We start from the raw sequence: 20,303 nt of genomic DNA, 5'->3' as shown, positions 1-20,303 counted from the left end.
TCTTACATCACTTAAATCGTTAAAATTTTATGACAAATAAAATAATTGACAGCAATGTTGATGCCATTGGATTGGGTACAGGAAGTATAAGAAGATTTTAATATGTTTAGATTTATACTCAAGACCAGAAATAATTTGGTCAGGAGGTTCAATTATTGTGGCTCCTGCACATATCGGAAAAGAAAGGAACAAACTAGCTGACAAATTTGCCAAAAATATTGCAAAAGAAAGAATGTAAAAATGAGCAAACGTGATGTTAAAAGTATAGTTAAGCTGTATGTCAAAAAGAAATGGCAAGGTAATGGGATGGGAAATCAATGTTCGTCAGTATTATAATATTGAAAGAAAACTGTAGCGTTTAGGAAAAGTCATCATACTGGTTAAAACGTCACATTTATTTTACGTTTACTTTTAGATTAAGGGAATTAATAAAAATATTGTTATATTTGTTATATAAAGAGAAATAAAAAAATTCCTTACACATAATACCAATATTTTCTAACAATATAAGAGAAGGCCCTACATTACTTTATCACAAGTCTGTTATTAAACATAATAATTCTAACATAATTAAAAATAAAGAATTTGTTTATTTATACCTTTTGTTTTTAAAATATATTTTATTTTTCAATCAGGATTTATAGAGAAAAGCTAATATTTACATTTTGAAGCTTCAGTGTCTAGTTTGATGAGAGGTTTATGGCAACTGTACATCTTTATTACTTCCATGTGATTTTGAGAGTCAGGTGAGCCTTGTGTAGGTTAGGTCACGTGCTGATGATCAGCCAGCCGGTTAGTGACGGGAATTCCGGCTCATATTCAGGAGCCGGATCATTTGGCTCAGATAAGCTAAATGATCCGGGAGAGATCATAATATTAGACAACTTGTCATATATGCTTAAATCTTTTTTATTATCAGGTCAAGTTTTGATATGTATGTAGTATTCACACATATACAGGGGCGGAACCAAAAGGTGCACATGGGATAAAAATAAATAAATAAATAAATAAAATAAGCATATTTTCAATTCAAAAGACATTCTTGCTGCTATCTTATTGCATAAACAAAGCACCAGCTCAATATCAAAAATACTTCTTGTTTCTTAATAAATTGTTTTGGTTATTCAAAAACAGATTTCAAGTGTTCGAGGGGGGAAAAAATCCTTCCTTAGAGATGAGGACTGTGTTGACATTAGCTTGGGGGACGTCTGAGCTACTGCAACATGTTCAGCATTGAGATGCTATTTGAGGTTATAGTAGCTTCGGTGATAGGCTTATTAGTTTTAGCACAACTTGAATAGAATAACAGTTTTCTCCAGCAGTGTCTCATTAAATCATTTATTGTTTTTTTTATATACAGGAATTTAGAAGCAGCTTTATGGTCTTTATTGGGCGTACCACCAACACAATACAAAAGTTCAAGCTTGGGACTTTTCATAGAGAAAAAGAAGATGCAATTAGTTGGGTTACATTTTTAATGCATTAAAATCAATATAATTAATAAATCAGAATTATTGCTTTAATGCGTTAATCTGACAGATTATGACTTCTTAACGGGCATAAAATGGCTCCATCTTCTCTCTGATTATCTTCAAGACAACATTCAAACCTCCTGCATTTAAACGGGAATTTGTTTTGTTTTAATGAAAATGCAAATCTTGTCATAATCAGTTTTAGTGAGAGACATTCTCATTTCAACAAGATAATGCTCATGTATTCATTTTCTAGCGTTCGCAATTAAACCATTCCATACATTAACGGGGAAAAAAATCACTGTCCGGTTCATTTAAAAGATCCTGCACACTGGATCGGCTCAGTCAACAGAGTCCCTCCTCTGAGTGCCACGCCCACCAACTGACGCTGAACAACAACACAATGCACACCCCTCTCTGAGATGCTCCGTGGCCGCTTCCACGCACAAACTGCCACTCTGTCCGCCTGTTGGAGCTGCAGCTCGGACATCATGGAGGTTTTCATGTCTGTTTAAAGTCACGATCCTCTGAAGCAGATGCGATGCGAGTTTAGCGCTGAACTCGCCATCTATCCGTCCATCCATCAGCCGAACCATGGCTCCGTCCCTCCTCCGAGCCTGCCGCAGTCTGGCTGTGTGGACCTGGCTGCTGTCCTTCTGCTTCGTCCAGCTGCTCTGCCTGGACTTCACGGCTGCAGAGAAGGAGGAGTGGTACACGGCCTTCGTCAACATCACCTACCTGGACCCCGTTTCCTCGGAGGTGCGGACGGAGAAGACCGAGTGCGGCCGGTACGGAGAGCACTCGCCCAAGAGAGAAGCCAGAGGTCGGGTTCTGATCCCCGGCCTCCCGCAGGACAGACAGGGCTGCGACCCGAACGTCCGCTTTCCCCCGGTTCCCCAGAACACGGCCTGGGTGGCGCTGGTGGCTGAGGGAAACTGCACATTTAGAGAGAAAATCCGCATCGCCGCAAACAGCAACGCGTCTGCGGTTGTTATATACAACAGTGCCAACGACACCATCACGATGCCCCACTCAGGTAAGAGGAAACCCGTCCGAATCGGACCAGAAACTCCGAGATTTTCACAGTTTGCGGTTGATGCGGTGATGTCAGAGAAGCGGATCTTCCTACAGGTGTCCGGCTGGTTAAGCGAGGCCTCAGAGGGCCTCTCACTAATCACTGCGTGAAAGTTAGAGGGTGATTAATAGATCCTGGAGCTGGGGCCTCTGAGGTCTCCTGAATCAGTGGCATCTGATATATTATGAATGAATGATCTGGCTGAAGAACCGAATCAATGACCCGGATCCCCAAGGACAAGTTTCCTCTTAGTTCAGATGCTGACTGGAGCTGCAGGAGTCAAGTTTCAGATGGTGAACCTCATTTCCATTCCAAGAAATAGAGAACCAGAGTAAACTCAATTACAGAGTTAAAGTAATCATGTTATTTAAAAAAAAAAAAGAGGTTTAAAATCCAGCCTGGTTCATAGTGAAAAAATAATCACCTCTTAAATGGGCAGTATTATATAACTATGTTACATCAAATGTAACTTTGACTTGGCAATTTAACTTGAAATTGCACCTCTGTCTCTTTAAGAAACTTCTGCTCTTTCTGACGCTTCACCTTCAGCATGTCATCACAACCTTTCTACATTAAGCTGTTTACTACATTCTTATGGGTGTTGCACTGAGAAGTAGCTCATATAATGAGCTCAGCAGGTGCTCAGTTCCACCAGGTGTCTGCTAATTGCTGCTGCCACTAGTCTGAAGGGGCTGAGTGGGGAGTGTTGGGCAGGGGTGTTATGTGAGGTGGAAGCTTGATCTGGAGAGTGTAACACCAAACATTTTCATTTTTTATCCCAAACAGTTGCCATGGGAGATGAAAAGACTTCTCAGGCATGCATGACAGAATCAAAGCAAGACTCCAGATATGTTTTTGATTAACATTATAACTAAAAGGTTGATTTTACATAATACTGCCCCTTTAAATCTACTAACTGGTAGTACCATCCTCGGCGTCAACAAGTGCAACTCCAAAACCCGGAGTTGCTCTCTGTTGTTTTGGTGTTGCTGTCAGAGTCGGATTTGTTGACAGAGCTTTCTCTTCCTGTTGAATAGAAGTGTGTTATCAGCCTGTTGCTACTTTTCATAAAGGTGTGCCCATCGTTAAGATTCAACAGAAACTTGGTGCTTTAAGAGTGTTGGAGCAAAGGATCCGTAGAGTTCTAGCAGATGTTGAGTGGAAAAAGCTTCAATAGTTCAATAACAATTTAATATGCATTAATACGCACAGTGAAAACAATCTTGGCGCTACCACAGAAGCTAACATCTACAGTCTTTCTTGCTTCCGTTCCTGCAGCCAAACGGCACCAAAGAAAATAAAAGCCGCTCCCAGACTGGCTGCTTTGCAAATGTCATAATGTCAAGTAGCATTGTGCCAAAAGATTTCAGCTTCTTAGTCTTCATTTTCTTTGAAAATTTTAGATATGCTCTGCGAGCAAATCTGCAAATACTGAAACACAAATACGTAGGTGTTCCCTGCATAGCAATCTTTCCTATTTTTTGTTAAGAACATGTTCAACAAACCAGCTGCTTTTCATAGCAATTGTTCATATGGAACCTTAATATTTTTGTAATTAAACAAAGTTCATTTGGGTCTGTGTAGGACACTGCACAAAACATTCAATCAAACAATCATTTGGCAATTTATACCATACAGTACGAAACGTTATTTTAAATGTGGCTAAGTATTCGTAAAATACTATATATGAATTGGTGACTGCTATTATTAACCACATTTACACATTTTCTCCTTGAGTTCATATTTCTGCTGAAAGAATCTGAAACCTTTTTCTCATTAGTTTTGTGTCTCTTTCAGATGGTTTCTTATGATTTACTGTCAGTTTCTTTGAGGAGGACGAAAAGATAAATCGGACATCACTAAGCAACTCTACAATTATTTCTGTTGACATAAAGCTCAAAGTTGGTGCATAGATTATTGTATTTTACAGAGTTTGTCCTTTAAATTACTCTGTTGAGCTGCAGAGATGCATTCATTCCCACCAGCTCCATATGGCCATGGCCAATAAAACCATAAATGTGCATGTGGAGATGTTTAAAGTTATAAAGGTGAAACATTAATTTGCGAAACAATAACTACTCAAACACTGTCAGGGAGTCTTAGTGCCCAGACAGTCACAATTAGTTATTTTGTTTGTTTAGACAAAAACAAAGGATGTTGAATCTGCTATTAATGTGACCTCTGACTAGATGTAGGTGTTCACCAGATTACAGCAGTGGTGTACAAACATTTTACCAAAGAATTAGGACCATGCTAAGAAAATTTTAAAAATAAATGTCCAAAATAAAGTCAAAATACGAGAATAAAGTAATTTTACAACTTTATTCTCGTAAAACTATGACTTCATTCTTATAATATTATGTCTTTGTTGTAATTTTATTGTTATTTCTTTTCTTAGGATGACCCTAATACTCCATCGTATCATTGAAAGTCCTTGTGGGTCACAGAAATTTATACTTGGGGCAATTCAAAGTTCTTCACAGAATATCAAGGGAGAGACAAACAAAAACAACAAAATGTTTTAAGCGTCATTGAAGTTTAATCAGAGCACAGTCACATCACACTCCCTCTGTTTAAAGTGTTGCATGAGAAGAAACAAATGTTAAAACTGAGATTTAAAATGCAATTTTGTCTTTGAGTTTATTCTTTGATCTCTCATCAGTGATCCGGCAACAGTTTGTTAGTCAGATTCTTTGACCGAAAGCAAAAATGTTTTTCAGTCCTGATTTAAAGCAACCAAAAGTTTCTGAACAGTTCAGGGTTTCAAGGATTTTGCTCCAGATGTGTGGAGCATAAAAAACTAAATGTAGCCTTGTTTAGTTTTGCTCCTGGGAACACAGGATCTCTGATGATGGAAGGCGGCAACATGGTTGACAAGCAACTCTGAAATGTATTTTGACCCAAGACCATAGTGCTTCATAGACCAATAACACATCTTTAAAACCTATATCATAAATAGAAAGAGGTTTTATGAAGCCCATTTTTCAGGGGAGGGTGAGGACTCTGGCAGCAGCATTCTGGCTAAGTTGTGTCTGCCTAATTGATTTTTTTGTTTTTATTTTATAGAAACCAAGTAAAAACACAACTACAGTCTAATTTGCATTAAATAAAAGCCTGCACCAATTTTTCTTCATGCTGTTTTCACATGTAAGCTGTTATTTTGGCAATATTTTTTAAGATAATAGAATATTTAGGCTAATTTAGTAACAGACTTTACATGATTGGAAGTCTGAAACAACACGCAGGTTTCTTGTCTGCTCTCTGGTCTTTTGCCCCATTGAGTCTGAGTGAGTGCTGATATTTAGCCTCGCATTTCTGGTATGACTTCTGTCTTATCTGCATTAAGCTGGAGAAAATTCTGACCCATAAGCTGATGCACTGATTCACATGAGAGTAAAGCTGTCATAAACATGGATATGGTGAATGATGAGTTAGTCGTGTATAATCAGAGCTAAGGGGACTATATACATTTTTAAATAAAGGTGGCCCAGGGATAAACCCTTGAGGAACCTCAAACTAGATTTATGTTCACCTATATTTATAATTACCAAGTGACACAAAGTAGTCACAGTCTGAAACATAAGATCTGATTCAGTTAGGCACAGTACCACAAAATTCTGTATGTAATATCCATATGGCTAAACAAAGTCACCTGTCTTGTCCATGTTGACAGCTACCACTTTCCAGTTCATGCCAGGATCAACTCTTGGTGCTGAAGTTGTATCTCATATACTTGTTATACCTCAGAAAAGGAACAGTAAAACTTTTCAACTAAGTCTGCTTTAGTGTTTAATAATAAAAAAATGACATTAGTGGGATTTTTACCAGAATACCACACGAGCAGCAACTGTGAACATTTTTACAAGAGACTCGTTACATAAAGGGAATAATCAGTGTGACAGACAAAAGTCACCAAAGTGCTGCAAATGTTGCTAATGTGTGGGATTCAAAGCCTCGAACGCTTCAGGAAGCATGTTTTCCCTCTGCAGGATCATTATCTGTTTGAACCCAAGTTTTGTTTGGTAATGAGGCGCCATTTATGGGGAGTGACAAATGGATGAAAAACCGCAGGGAGCCTCCCTGACTGTCTGATTCTCTGTCACAAACAGGCAACAGAGGGAGTGTGATGTAACTGTGCTCCGATTGCTAAACAGTTCTTGGAGTCATTATCTGAGTTGCAGAAGAAGGAGGAGAGCTTCGGTAGTAACTCAGGATGTTTCTCTCTTGTCATCTTCCTATGACACGTCCAGCATTGCTCCACAGATTTTTAAATCTAATCTCTCAGTTTGAGGAAGTCGTTGAAGTTGTAGTTCAAGGTGTTTCATTAAATTAAATCAGTAAATTAAAAAAATTCATTTTGGAGCAATGTCTTACGGTCTACTGAGACTAAAATGATCATCACAACATTTGGAGGGAAAAAATGAAGGTTTGCAAGCCTGAGAACACCATCCGCTCTTTGAAATTCACAAAAACATGGCATCATGTTGAAAGAACATAACGTTGAAATATTTAAGAAACTTCTCATGATCTCCTTCAGGACGTTAATGGTTTGCTCTCAAATGGACAATAAGCATTCCACCAAAGTAGCTGCAACACAATGATGTCAATGTTTTAGAGTCAACAAAGTATTAAGGAAATGTATGTAAATTTCACAATTTTAAGAATGTTTAAATAATACACTGTGTCTGACTTCTACCATCAATGGGTCTGAATAGAATCAGTTCCACTGAAAACATTTAGTTCATTTTATACCAGTACATCCTAACTGTATTCTCTAAAACTCTAAAACTTTTGTAACTTCTTTTTGGTGTAGAGATGGACAGAAGCACAACTGTGATAGAAAATCCTAGTTGTGCATTAATCAACAGATGGTTGCTGGCAGGAAGCCTTTAAGAGAGGATTTGGTTGAGCTTCTTCATCTAAGCTCCCAGCAATCAGCCCAAGATTTCTCACAGTGCTTTGGCTGGGTCTTAAAACATAACATTCATTTACATTCACTTGGAACTCCTTCCAGGAGAAATGAACATTTTTGTTAATGTTGTGAAGTCTTGTTCAACTTTGGTCTTTGTTGTGCTTCATGTGTTGCACAGATACAGGCGACATCGTGGCTATCATGATCCCTGAACCTAAAGGTCGGGAGATTGTGAATTTGCTGGAGCAGCGCTTTGTGGTGGTGATGCACATCAGTGTGGGAACCCGCAACCTGCAGAAATATGTGAGCAGAACGTCTGTGGTGTTTGTCTCCATCTCCTTCATCGTCCTCATGATCATCTCACTCGCCTGGCTCGTGTTCTACTACATCCAGAGGTTCCGCTACGCTAACGCACGAGACCGCAACCAGGTATGACCGACCGCGACCGTTCAGAGTATATTGATATTATCTCAATTTTTGTAAGAGATTCATTTATGCGAGTTAAATTTAGGGGCAAATGGTCTGAATCTCACAGTTTTCAATAAGCATTTTGTGTCTTTCAGTTGCACCCAAACCAAACTGTCTGTGGGTTTCTGTCAGTAATTGATTTGGAGAAAATCTTTTAAGTAGCTCAAATGCAGTTCAAACCTTTCAGGACTTTTTTTTCTTTTTTTTGATTCCCAATTGATTTTTGAAGCTTATATTTGGAAAATGTCTTCAACAATCATGACAGTTACATTCACTCTAAAATTTCTAAAAGAATGCAATGTTTAATAACAGAGCTTAAAAGCTTATATAGATAAAGCATAACTGTAATACATTTAGCCTTCCTGCTATTTGCTGCATAACAGGCAAAACCCAAGATGGAGATAAAAACCATTAAAATCTGTTAATGTCTGTTGCAAATTTTCTAAATTAAGCAAATCAGTGAGATGCTAGTTTTGTTTGCAGCTTAATTTGTTTTTGATGGCTTTTCAAGCATATTTGAAACAGAAAGATGCCTCTGACCATTTCAGAGGTCAGAGGGATCTGACCTCTGACCTCTGAAATGGTCAGAGGTCCATTTCTGACCATTTGTTTTTGTTTTTGTGTGTTTTTCTGCCTGCAGAGGCGTTTGGGAGATGCTGCTAAAAAGGCCATAAGTAAGCTTCAAGTGCGTACTTTAAAGAAAGGAGACAAGGTAAAGCAGATTCTGCACACTTTGTAATTAAAATAAAAAACAACAAAAAGCTAATGATTTAAAACATATAGCAGTCTGTCCTGGTTTTGTTTTGATTGTAATGTTTATTGATTGTGAAATTTTGTAAGGCAGACAAATTACCAGCGATTCAAAATGTGAAATTGAAATTTTTCCTTCAAACTGTTCTATGTGAGATTTACAGGGTAAACCTCAACTTAAGTAGGAACAAGTTTTGAAATTGTTTATCCTGGTCCTTTTTTTTCCACTTAAAATATTACCAGATCATGGCATTTTAGCAGGAGTGTGCTTACTGTTTACTGCTTACTGCTTACTGAATTGTCAAGAATTTTAAAATTCTTGAAAATTCAAGAATTTTCTTGATTTTTTTTCAAGAAAAATTTCAGTGTTTTTCTTGAAAACACTGGAATTTAGCCTCTTGTTGTCTTATTTGCGTTGAAGGAAACTGAGCCAGACTTTGACAACTGTGCAGTTTGCATTGAATGCTACAAACCTAATGACGTTGTGAGGATATTACCCTGCAGGTGAGGTTTCTGTTCGCCTAATGTCTTAACATCGATTTGATCACACACACCAGAGCCACCAGTGTTTAGACATCCCACTGTTCACCATGTTTACGATTTGTATGTATCATCTCGTCTGGTCAGACACGTCTTCCATAAACACTGTGTAGATCCGTGGCTGCAAGACCACAGAACGTGTCCGATGTGCAAAATAAACATCCTGAAAGCTCTGGGAATTCCTGTAAGCTACATTTTTGATTTATTTATTTACTGCATCATTAAACTAATGTTATTTCCTATTTAAAAGCTGGTAAGATGCTAAACACATGTTTAATCTGTTCCAGTTCAGTGCTGACTGCACCAATGAGACTCCCCCAGATTACGAGACAAGTGTTGGGGGTCCTCTGACCAATCCCATCAGCGCTGCGAGTGAAATCACAGTCAATGAAAGTTCAGTGGTGCTGGATCCTGTGGGAAGGGTGATAGATCTGCATCAACTCCATCATTACCAAGAAACGACGTCGCAGGCAGGACAGAGCCACATTATTGCAAGCTGTACGTCCACAGGTTACACATGCTTCATCGCATTACCAACATGTCAGCGTGGAAAGGTTTTAGCCTGAAATATGGACCTGAACTCATTGTGATTGGCTTTATAACTGAAAACATAAGGGAGGTAAAAATAAAAATAAAAATTTTCTGCCACCAAGTGGCTTAAAAGGTTAATTGCAAGCTGTGCAGAGGACTTGCTTCTTGATTATGTAGTTTGAATGTTATCATCGGAGGCATAAATTTTATACTAAATAATTTTAATCAGTTTTTGATGTGAACGTTGGAGTTGACTTGGTATTTTCTATCATTCACATAGCATCACTTTTCTGTCCTTTCATAGGCAGCACGCTATGCTAGACAGACTGCATCAACATTTTGCACACCTTAAATGCATATTTATATTAGCCAGCAATACATTTAGCTAAACTACAGCTAACACAGAAGTATTAGGCAGATTAGACTTATTAAACTTAATTACTACTAATCAAAACAACTTTCTGATACCATAAAAATTGTTAATTTATGGACAAAGATACTCCAAGACTTAAAAATGATGATAACATGCTGTGGATGACCATGCTTGACTTTTTGGCCATAATATAGGACGCCATAAATCCATCCATCCATCCATCTTCTTCCGCTTATCCGAGGTCGGGTCGCGGGGGTAGCAGCTTCAGAAGGGAGGCCCAGACTTCCCTCTCCCCAGCCACTTCTTCTAGCTCTTCCGGGGGAATCCCGAGGCGTTCCCAGGCCAGCCGAGAGACATAGTCCCTCCAGCGTGTCCTGGGTCTTCCCCAGGGCCTCCTCCCGGTGGGACGTGCCCGGAACACCTCACCAGGGAGGCGTCCAGGAGGCATCCTGACCAGATGCCCGAGCCTCTACTGGCTCCTCTCGATGTGAAGGAGCAGCGGCTCTACTCTGAGTCCCTCCCGGATGACTGAGCTTCTCACCCTATCTCTAAGGGAGAGCCCAGCCACCCTACGGAGAAAACCCATTTCGGCCGCTTGTCTCCGCGATCTCGTTCTTTCGGTCATGACCCAAAGCTCATGACCATAGATGAGGGTGGGAACGTAGATCGACCGGTAAATCGAGAGCTTCGCTTTTTGGCTCAGCTCTCTCTTCACCACGACGGACCGGTACAGCGCCCGCTTGACAGCAGACGCTGCGCCAATCCGCCTGTCGATCTCCCGCTCCCTTCTTCCCCCATTCGTGAACAAGATCCCGAGATACTTAAACTCCTCCACTTGGGGCAGGACACCCCCCGTGACCCAGAGAAGGCACTCTACCCTTTTCCGGCTCAAGACCATGGCCTCGGATTTGGAGGCACTGATCCTCATCCCGGCCGCTTCACACTCGGCTGCGAACCGCTCCAGCGAGAGCTGCAGATCACGATCTGATGAAGCCAAAAGGACCACATCGTCCTTAAAATCTAACTCGCCATAAAATCTAACTCAAATCCCACCACAAGGGGGCAGTAAATCAACAGAATACAAACCCGGACTTTTCTAAGTTATGTTAAAGTTTATTTAGTCTTATTTCAAGTGTGCACTAGAAATTAGACCACACATACTTTGTAAGACTCTGTGTTTTGCAACGTTGACTCACCTTTGTTTGACCCTTCAGGTGAGAACCAGCCTCCGATGAGCAGCGATTCAGACACGTCTGCTATCCTGAGTGTTGATGCCAGCGCGTCAGAAGCAGACTTTCCTTTGGAGCAGGAGCGCGATGACGCAAAGTCCCGGGACAATACATGTTGAGGAGACATTTTTCAGAAAAGATGCACAAAAGCTACACATGAGGGATTGAGAGATTATTCACGTCTGGTCGTAAAGAAGATCCAAAAACACTTGGTTCTGTTTCACTGACTATAAACAGATTTGTCATGTTGCTTGTTGTGCTTCATGGAGAACCAGACCTTGAGGAATATCTCTCGCATTGTTAAACCTCAGAGCGGTTTCACAAGCTTCAAAGACAAACTGACGATGATGATGGAGACTGGACACAACATGGCCTCCATAATGCATGTGTGCAGCTTCAGTCAGCATGACATCAAGGATCACTGCCAAAAACATACAGTGCACACTTAGGACTGTGCAAAAGTGTTGAGTCATGCCTCATGATTTCCTTCCAGCTCTATGTGATCTGGATCAGCACTTCTCCAGAGTTTCTGACGTCTCTTTCGTCTCTTTGCTTAAATTTTTTCTATTCCTTAATTACATGCCGTTCACATACTGTTCATGTGCTGTAGATGCGTTTTTAGTCCTGTAAATCATTCCTTTATTTGCCTTTTCCCCCTCATTTCTGAGCACATGAAATATTTAGTAAGACCTTTAGAAACTCTGGAGAAAAACTGATCTGAACCACATTTAAAGGTTGCAAGAACCGGAAAGAACGAAATCAGCAGTGACTGAAGACTTTTGCACAGTTCTGTAGCTCATATACCAGCAGTTTTCAGTCCAAAACAGCTGCTATTAATTCCCTCACCAAATTTAATACATCACCTGAAAACTTGACAATTTTTTTAAAAGGTTCCAAACAAGAAGTTAGAAAATTCAAGCACACATTCTTCTAATTTTATAAAAGTAAATGTTTTTCATTTTTTAACTTTCTGTAAATGCCTCCTATGGAAATAACCAAGCACAACTAGATCTCTGTGTCAGCCTTTAGATTTTTGAAGCGATGTCCTGGTTGCCCTTCTGAAACTGCTGCTGAATATTCCGATACCAGAAGTTAATAATCCCAGAGTCGTGACATCTAAGAGTTCAACATCACTGTTTAATTGTTGCTACGTTTTTGCATTGTTTATATTTTTGAATGAAAGCACAGGTTTATGGGGCAGGTAGAGCTCAAAATGTCCCTGTTTCCAGCATTTCAACAACAAAAAAAGTGACCAACAATAATCAGCAAATTACTCAAAGAGTCATTGTAGTCGGTGATGCGTTTCCAACAAATCCGAAACAGCCTCTGACTGAAGACTGTTGCTGTGTCTTATGACTGACATGATACGCTAATAACTCAGTATCTGGGCAGCTCCACAGAAAAGTCCTGGATGACATCATCCGTTGTTAAGTACTGGTACTGCTAATCCACCTCACTTGCTTTTACTCTTTAAATCTGAAATTTCTGGTTGTTAAAAAGAACTGTTCCTAAATCTTTCACAGTAGTGCAAACTTTTTACATTTTACCTTTGAGGATCAAGCAACACAAAGACACACTCTGCTGCTTTTACCCACTGGAGACACAAATTCCTCTCAGAAACTGAAAGAAACCAAAAACATTTCTGAAAGAGTATATTTTTTAGGTTTACTTGTTTCAGCAGATCAAAACTGTGTGACAATAGTATTATGCCAGCTCCAATTTTATAATTATTTACTTTACAATATGAAAAACTACATTCAAGTTAGATTTTAATTAGACATATTTTGTTTAATTTAATGTTTTGGCTCTCCAAGCAAGCAGGTATTCTTCGTGGAGTTTGATCAGAAGTTCTTATTTCTAGCAACTCAGACTTTTCTCTTTGTTTTGTCTTGCAGGTTCTGTTGTAACAGCTGTTTGGGTCAATTGGTTCATGTTATTGCACGTTTCCCTGTTTCAGAAACCTTTGCCCCCATTGAAAAAGCCCTTGTTGTTTCTAGAGATTTACTTTTGGCTTTTTAACAGCTGATGATTCGGGAATCGAAATGTTCTGCTTGGAAAACTTTTCTAACTTACTGCCTAAGAAACTGGAGATCGTTCTTTTATTGGTACACCAGCACATGCACATGTAGCAGACAGTTTCAGGATGAAAAGAGATCGTAAATGTCTGAGTATCAGCTAAACTAAAACTTTTTGTTTCATAAACCAGCCAAATATGCCAAGTTTCTCACTAAAATCCTTTTCCTTATCCTTCAAGAGAACAATGTACCAGCTATCCTAGTGAATGAATCAATGCTTATGTGTTTTTTACAGAAACATGTTCATGAGCTAAGTTTGGGTGAAAATAATTTATGTTATTAGATTTGATCAAACTGCAAACATGGGACAAATGCCCAGAGTGATGATGTGTCATCTTTAAGAGGAAGAATTTTACGTATCAGTTTGATTGGTATAAACCGTTTAACCTGTTGCTACCACCCTCCACATTTATTCTTATTCTTGGTAAAGATAGAAAATCTTTCACTGAAGTAGCAGAATTTCAGGAAACATTGTGGTTTGTGCAGTTCCAGTTAAATTAATCTTTTCCGTTACTGCTTAGGCTGTGAGCGTAAACAAGCTTAGGCAAGCCAATTCCAGATGGATAAGGTTTACGTCACTTAAACGGCATGTTCTCATCACTTTGTAATATTTAAGATTGGTTAAGAGACATGGGTCTCTGTGTAACCTATTTATTCCCCATGGAAAAAAACATAGACAAAAACATTATTCAGTTGCGTGTATTTCAGAGGAATTGTTCAGGATAAAAGTAATTTGTGACATTGGGAATTTTGTTACAAACGACCAATAATGAATGGGAATCTTTTTTTTCCTCACTAAATAAATTATCTTAAATTAAGGGTTGGCTACTTCTGAAAGTGGAATAAAGTTACTGCAAGTAGATACTAATTTAGCTTAAGCCTTTCTTCTACTAAGGGAGGGTAAAGTGTGACTAATGCTGAGTAGCAATAATAAAAGCTCAAAATACAAAGGTCAAACTCTATAGAAATGTTTCAGGTCAGGGGTCGGCACCCTTTAAAATTCAACAAATCAATTTTGCACTTTTTCCTCCTTCATACAATTTATTTTGAGCTGCGAAACTACAATAACTTTCAAAAATGATAAGAAAGGTTCTGTAATCGTTTTATAAGATCCATAAAAGCATGTTGTTTTTTTATTTCATATTTTAATAGAAGTTAAAAAGGATTTCGTAATCTTAGGGATAATAATATATTATTATTACTGCAGTTTGGTTCTTAAAGGGGCAGTATTATGTAAAATTGACTTTTTTGAGCTATCCATCATGTTATAATGTTATTTTCTCATCAAAAACAAACCTGGAGTGCTACCTTGATTCTTTCATGCATGTTTGAGAAATCCTATAATCTCCATGGCAACCATTCAGCTTGGTGGACATAGCTCTTCCACCTAGAGGATGCAGTTTTCAAACTTCCAAGCTTTAACCTCACAGAGCAGCCCTCCCCCATTCAGCTCCTTCAGACTAGCCAGCAGCAATTAGCAAACACCTGAGCATTTGGTGAGCCAATTTACAAGATGCTTCTCAGAGCAACGCTGGTAAATATGTTGCTAAAGAGTTAATAGAGGAGCCATGTTGTGATGACTTCCTGAAGGCAGAGAACAGGAGTTTTTAAAGAGACAGGGACCCAATTTCAAGGCACTAAATTACAAACTATAATTTCCTATATGTCATATTAAATATGTATAGCATTTTTATAACAACTAAAAGTAACAGTTACTTAATTGAGCAAAAAATGGCACTATGTCCATGAAAATTCATAATACCGCCCCTTTAAATTACATAAAAACAAACTGTTGAAACACTGCTTAGTTATATCTGCCCAAACTTATTAAGTGAAGTCCCTAAAGAGCTAAAGGTTCCAGTTCCCTGTTTGCAAAACAAATTGTGTCATAGAGCCATCAAGTGTTTTTATGCATATTTATTTATTCCAAATATGTAAATGTGGGGGTGCTAACAGCAGCAATTCGTTCATTGCAGTAAAAGATGCTAAGAGGTTCATTTAAGTCCAGTAAAATTAGATTTGCTGAGCAGAAAATGGCGTCCATTAACTGTTTACAGGGTCTTGACTGACTGTCAGGCGTCCTGGGAACCGCCTGATAACAATTAAACTGTTTGTCTCCAGATTTGTGTGATTAACTGTTAACATAAAGGAATGTATAGATATTAATTTAAAAAACTCCAAAAACCCTCTCCAAGTACTAGAAGCTATTTATGTTTTTAATTTCAAGGAATTGTTAGAAAATGATTTTAAAATTTTGCTTCATTTGTAGATCTGTAAACTTCAGTCTTAAGTCATTGTTTTATTTAGATCATAGGCAGCCAGTCTTGGTTGGATTTTTTAAAACTTTCTGTATACAGGTTTTTTTTTGTATGTTTGTTTTTTTTTGTTTGTTTTTTATGTGGTTTGTATGGCACACTGCCCAGGGCAGCACATAATTGGGGACACGTAAGCACTTGACTATTTTTTTGTTTTGTTTTCTGCCAGTTGTGCCCCAAACAGGTTTAATTTTGCTTCCACACATGTCCCTTCAATACGAGGTAATCATTGTAGGAAAATACATCTACAACATTTGCAGCCTCTTGTGTATTTTCCACTGTCTTTTTAATGAATTGTGGCTGTATTTAATCATCTATGGCTCATAAATGGAATTTATGAAACCTTTATTCTGTTTGTTAAATTACAAATGGAGCAAAGGACATTTTAATCTTAAACTGTTGTTGGGATGGAGACAAAGGGGATCCGCCCAGGGCAACATTAAAGGATGAGCCGCCACTGTCCTTATGGATGTATTTACTCTCAGTCGTGTTGCACTTTAACCATTCTGATGGTGGGAAAAACTTAACTTAAACTATAAAAGCACATGTGGTAGCTACAAGGGGTATATTACTCAATGTGAGTGATTTGATGCACATGAAAATATTCTGAGATTTTCTCTGTTTTGTGTGGTGCAGAATATAAGACCAAACATAAGTAACTCAGTTTTGCAGTGTAACGACATGGTGTTGGTTTCTTGTGCCCCACTCGATGCATGTGTTTGAATGCATTTTGAAATAAATCCTAATCTGTTTTATTTTATTTCGCTTTTTCTCTGTTTTCCTTTTTTGGAAAGATTTACAGAGAAGAAGATTACATTCAACAGTTTTGTTCAAGTAGCAAGTCCAACGTCACTAAATCAGAAATTATACATCTACATGTGAAACTGATTATTACAAGGAGTAATAGACAATGGTAGAAGATATTACATGCTGGTTATAGAGTGCTCCTCATTGAAACTAGGGTAAAAAAAATAATTTTAGCTCCAGACAGACATTGTATCAAAAAAACTTTGGTTAAAAAGGCTGTTTGAAGAGGAGAGGAGGTGGAGAAAACAAATGGGAAGAGGAACTGCATAGAGAAGATATGGGCTGTTAAACTCATTTTCTCATAAACTGTTAAAATGTCCATAAATAGTTAAATAATACTGACAAGCTTTTCACACTGAGGTAATTTGGCAGAATACAGATAAAGTATTTGATTTGATTGATAAAGCAATATTTAATCACACAACTGTTATTTTGAAGGTTCTGTAGCCAAATAAAACATTATAGCGGGCCATGCCTTGAGTTTGATACATGATGTGGGCCAACACCAAGAGAGACAGATAAATTATATAAACTTGTTAATAATCTCTTCGATAGTTCTTTCATCCTAAAGAGGGGGCGTTAGAGTATATAGTAAAGTTCACTTCGCTGATTAGTTCAAGATAGGATGAGATGCACTTTCAAAATCAATGACCTATCAGAGAATCTTTTGCTTTATTCACTGGAATATAAAAGGTCATTTCCAGGGAATTGACATTAAAATCCAGCAGAGCAAATTCCCTTTGAAAGAGAGGGGGGATTTTTTTTAACAGTTTTGCTTTCTTTCAACAGCAAAATGAATCTTCTAAAGCTTTCAGTATAAATATGGTATCAGTTCTAGATCTGTTTCAATAAATGTTCTTTATTCTTTATTTACGTTCGGAGGTGTAAGTGTCATGGGTTGGAGATCAGGCCATCTAAAAGCCACCATTTTTATACTACTGATCAGAGAGGACCTAAGGAAAAATATTACTGCGGTTATAATTGGGAAAATGTATTGTTGTAAGTGCAATTATCTGCCAGTGGAACTAGTAGTTTTTCATCAATATTAAGGCATTATTGACTTAAAACTATCTCCTATATCTTCTGGGAAAGCTACCTGTGAGTTAGTTGTTGTTGTTTTTTTCAAGTGTACTAAAATATTTGCACTAAAAACTGGACCAAAAATACTTGGTAAGATTTTGTGTTTTTGCGTCCTCAGATGTTCCTGTAGGGGGCGCTGCACAGAATCCAGGTTAATCTTTTTCTAGACTGATTTTTAATGTGGTATTTATTTCCCTACTGAATAAATGTGCTCAAATTAAAAGTTGAATCTTCCAGAATTTGACCAGATTATACACCCAGAATAAAAAAATCGATTTTATTAAAGGATTTAAACCCATTTTTTTTTACCATGAATAGCAACAAAAACAAAAGTGTGGAGAGAACTATATGCAGCAGCTTCATCTCCAGTTTTCTTTTCACCAAAAGGTAAAAACAATAAATGCAGGTTTGAATCAGCAATTCTTTTAAACTCTGTGGATTCCTGAACCAAAAAGCAAAACAAACAGGAATGGATTTCCTTCCTGTGTTTTAAAAGAAGAAGTGAGCCAGTGTTTGCAAAGAATGGGGATGTGAGTTAGGAACCAAGAAGTGGAACAAATAGTCCTAGACAATCCGTTCTCATCTGACGGTGAATGCTGTCATCCTTTTCTTATGGGTATAATACGTTTAATTTGATGTTACAGTGAATAAAATGAAGGGTAAATCCCCCAATATTCACTGACAGTCCCTCTGAGGGGCTTTTGTTACCTCAACAAAAGATTTCCTTCCATACCTCAAAGCAATTCATTTCGAAAAATTTAAATGTGGCCAAGTTGTTGTTGGTATCAAAAGGTCAGGAACTGATACTATTGTCATTCCCACCAGCCTGCAGTTCAGACCTCTCTTATATAAACACACAGAGGGGGGAAACCAAAGCACAGGTACAGTATGGAGAATTACTCATTTCTTCCTCTGCCTCAGCAGAACCATCATCTGTAACCCTGTCAACCCTGAGAGTCTGCGGCGTGGAGACTCAGAGTGGTTCATTGAAGGGGAAAGTTCGTAAACAACCACCTGAAGCCAGAGCTGAGTCAACCGACAAGTGAGCAGCTGCTCCCCCATCTTTCTGTATCCTGTTTTTGAGGCCACACAGAACAGGAAGCAAAGCAAAGCTGCTCTCAGGCTGTGTGCATGTTGGGCGCTCAACGGTCTTCGCTCCCAAACTCTGACTTTATTCGTCTGCTCAAGCTGAACTTTTGTAGAGGCATATATGATTCTGGGGCACATAGTGGTTGGTGGTTAGCAGTGTCACCTCATAGTGAGGTCTCTGGTGAAAATCTCTGCAGAGTCAAACCTGAACTCAGAGCTCCAGGTCATCCACAATTTAGATTTAGCTGCCTTGTAAAAGGAGCTTTTTCACATTTCTTCATCTTTTCAACCACAAATTCAGGACTTTATATTAAAGTGGAAGTGCTGTTTTGTATATTCAGCCTCCCTCAGTCACACAACCAAATTATATGCATCTGCACTTTGAAAAAAATGAACTTTTGTCTAATTTCCAGTGCAAGTATTTTAATACACTTCAAATAAGACAAAACTAACTTAAAAATAACTTTTCAGTAACATAGGATCTAGGTTAAGTCAATAATTCCTTACTATTGATAAAAAAGTGATAGTTCCACTGGCAGATTTTTTCCACTTAAAACATGGTTAAAATGTCTTTTTTGACAAAAGTTAGGGCTAGGAAGTAGGACTTTGTTAAAAAAAAATAATTAAGAAATTAAGGATGTCTTGGTCAAAGAATTATTTGTTAGATTTGTCTTATTTCAGGTATTGAGATATTTGCAGTAGAAATGACACAATAAATACTTGTTTTTGCAGTGCCACACTGCAAAAACACTGCCAACCAACCAATGCACATAACAAATACATTTTTATTGAGTAATTAAAACAAGTTATGCGTAATCTAATCAAACCCAACCCGTCAAATGACATTTCACAAAAGTGTGTATTTTCACCAACAAAGCCACCTCTAACAATCATAAACACAATGACGCAGATTTCTCGCAAAAGGTTCGTTAACATAAATCTACACACACGGCTTCTAGTTAACACAAGAGGTTTTCTTGTGACTTGCAAAATGAGCGTGTAAATCCGGAAAATGCATTTTCTCATGCATGTTACCACGGTTACAGAGGTAGTCTTTCTGCTTGGCCTGCAGGGAGTTGATGAATATGTAACTTGGAACAGTGAAAGGCCCATTGACGCTCAGAAACATCATGAGAGTCGCCTATCAGTGTGATCTCCGGTTGTTTTTGCATCACTAAAAGAACAAACAAATTACATTTTTGTTCCTTTTCACATACGAGTTAATGGAACACACCAAAACTAAACTGCTTAAGTTTTAAGGGGACGAAATCGGCTCACGCTGCTCGCCTCCTGCGCGCTGACTACATGCGAGCGCTGTATGGAAAGTCGTTTGAGCATTTATTCGACTTAAAGAAGGACGCCCCTATACTGCTTTGGCTATTTGGAGAGCAGCACAACTTGGACTCAAAACCCCCAGGTCATCTGGATATATAAGGTTGTTAATTAGTGTTATAAATCCTGAGCTGTTCATCAACTAAAATGCTTCCAAACCCAGTTTCAGAACCGAAGAAGCCGCCTGGGTGACATAACAATCGATTGATTTTATTGATTAATTGTATTTTCTGTTTTTGAAGATATAATTTTTGA

At 38.3% G+C, this 20,303-nt stretch overlaps 1 protein-coding gene across 1 annotated transcript; it reads left to right on the top strand.

The window, feature by feature from the left end:
• The first annotated feature begins 1,547 nt into the window (after nt 1-1,547).
• rnf150a (ring finger protein 150a) lies at nt 1,548-16,504 on the top strand. Its single transcript, XM_028016225.1, has 7 exons — nt 1,548-2,508; nt 7,638-7,888; nt 8,568-8,639; nt 9,099-9,181; nt 9,305-9,401; nt 9,505-9,715; nt 11,336-16,504. The coding sequence occupies exons 1-7, from the start codon at nt 2,067-2,069 to the stop codon at nt 11,467-11,469; spliced, it is 1,290 nt and encodes a 429-aa protein (XP_027872026.1). The 5' UTR covers nt 1,548-2,066; the 3' UTR covers nt 11,470-16,504.
• The last annotated feature ends 3,799 nt before the right edge of the window (nt 16,505-20,303 follow it).

This window comes from Xiphophorus couchianus, chromosome 5 (genome assembly GCF_001444195.1).
Source record: "Xiphophorus couchianus chromosome 5, X_couchianus-1.0, whole genome shotgun sequence".
NCBI lineage: Eukaryota > Metazoa > Chordata > Actinopteri > Cyprinodontiformes > Poeciliidae > Xiphophorus > Xiphophorus couchianus.
This window is presented reverse-complemented; position numbering and strand designations above follow the sequence as displayed.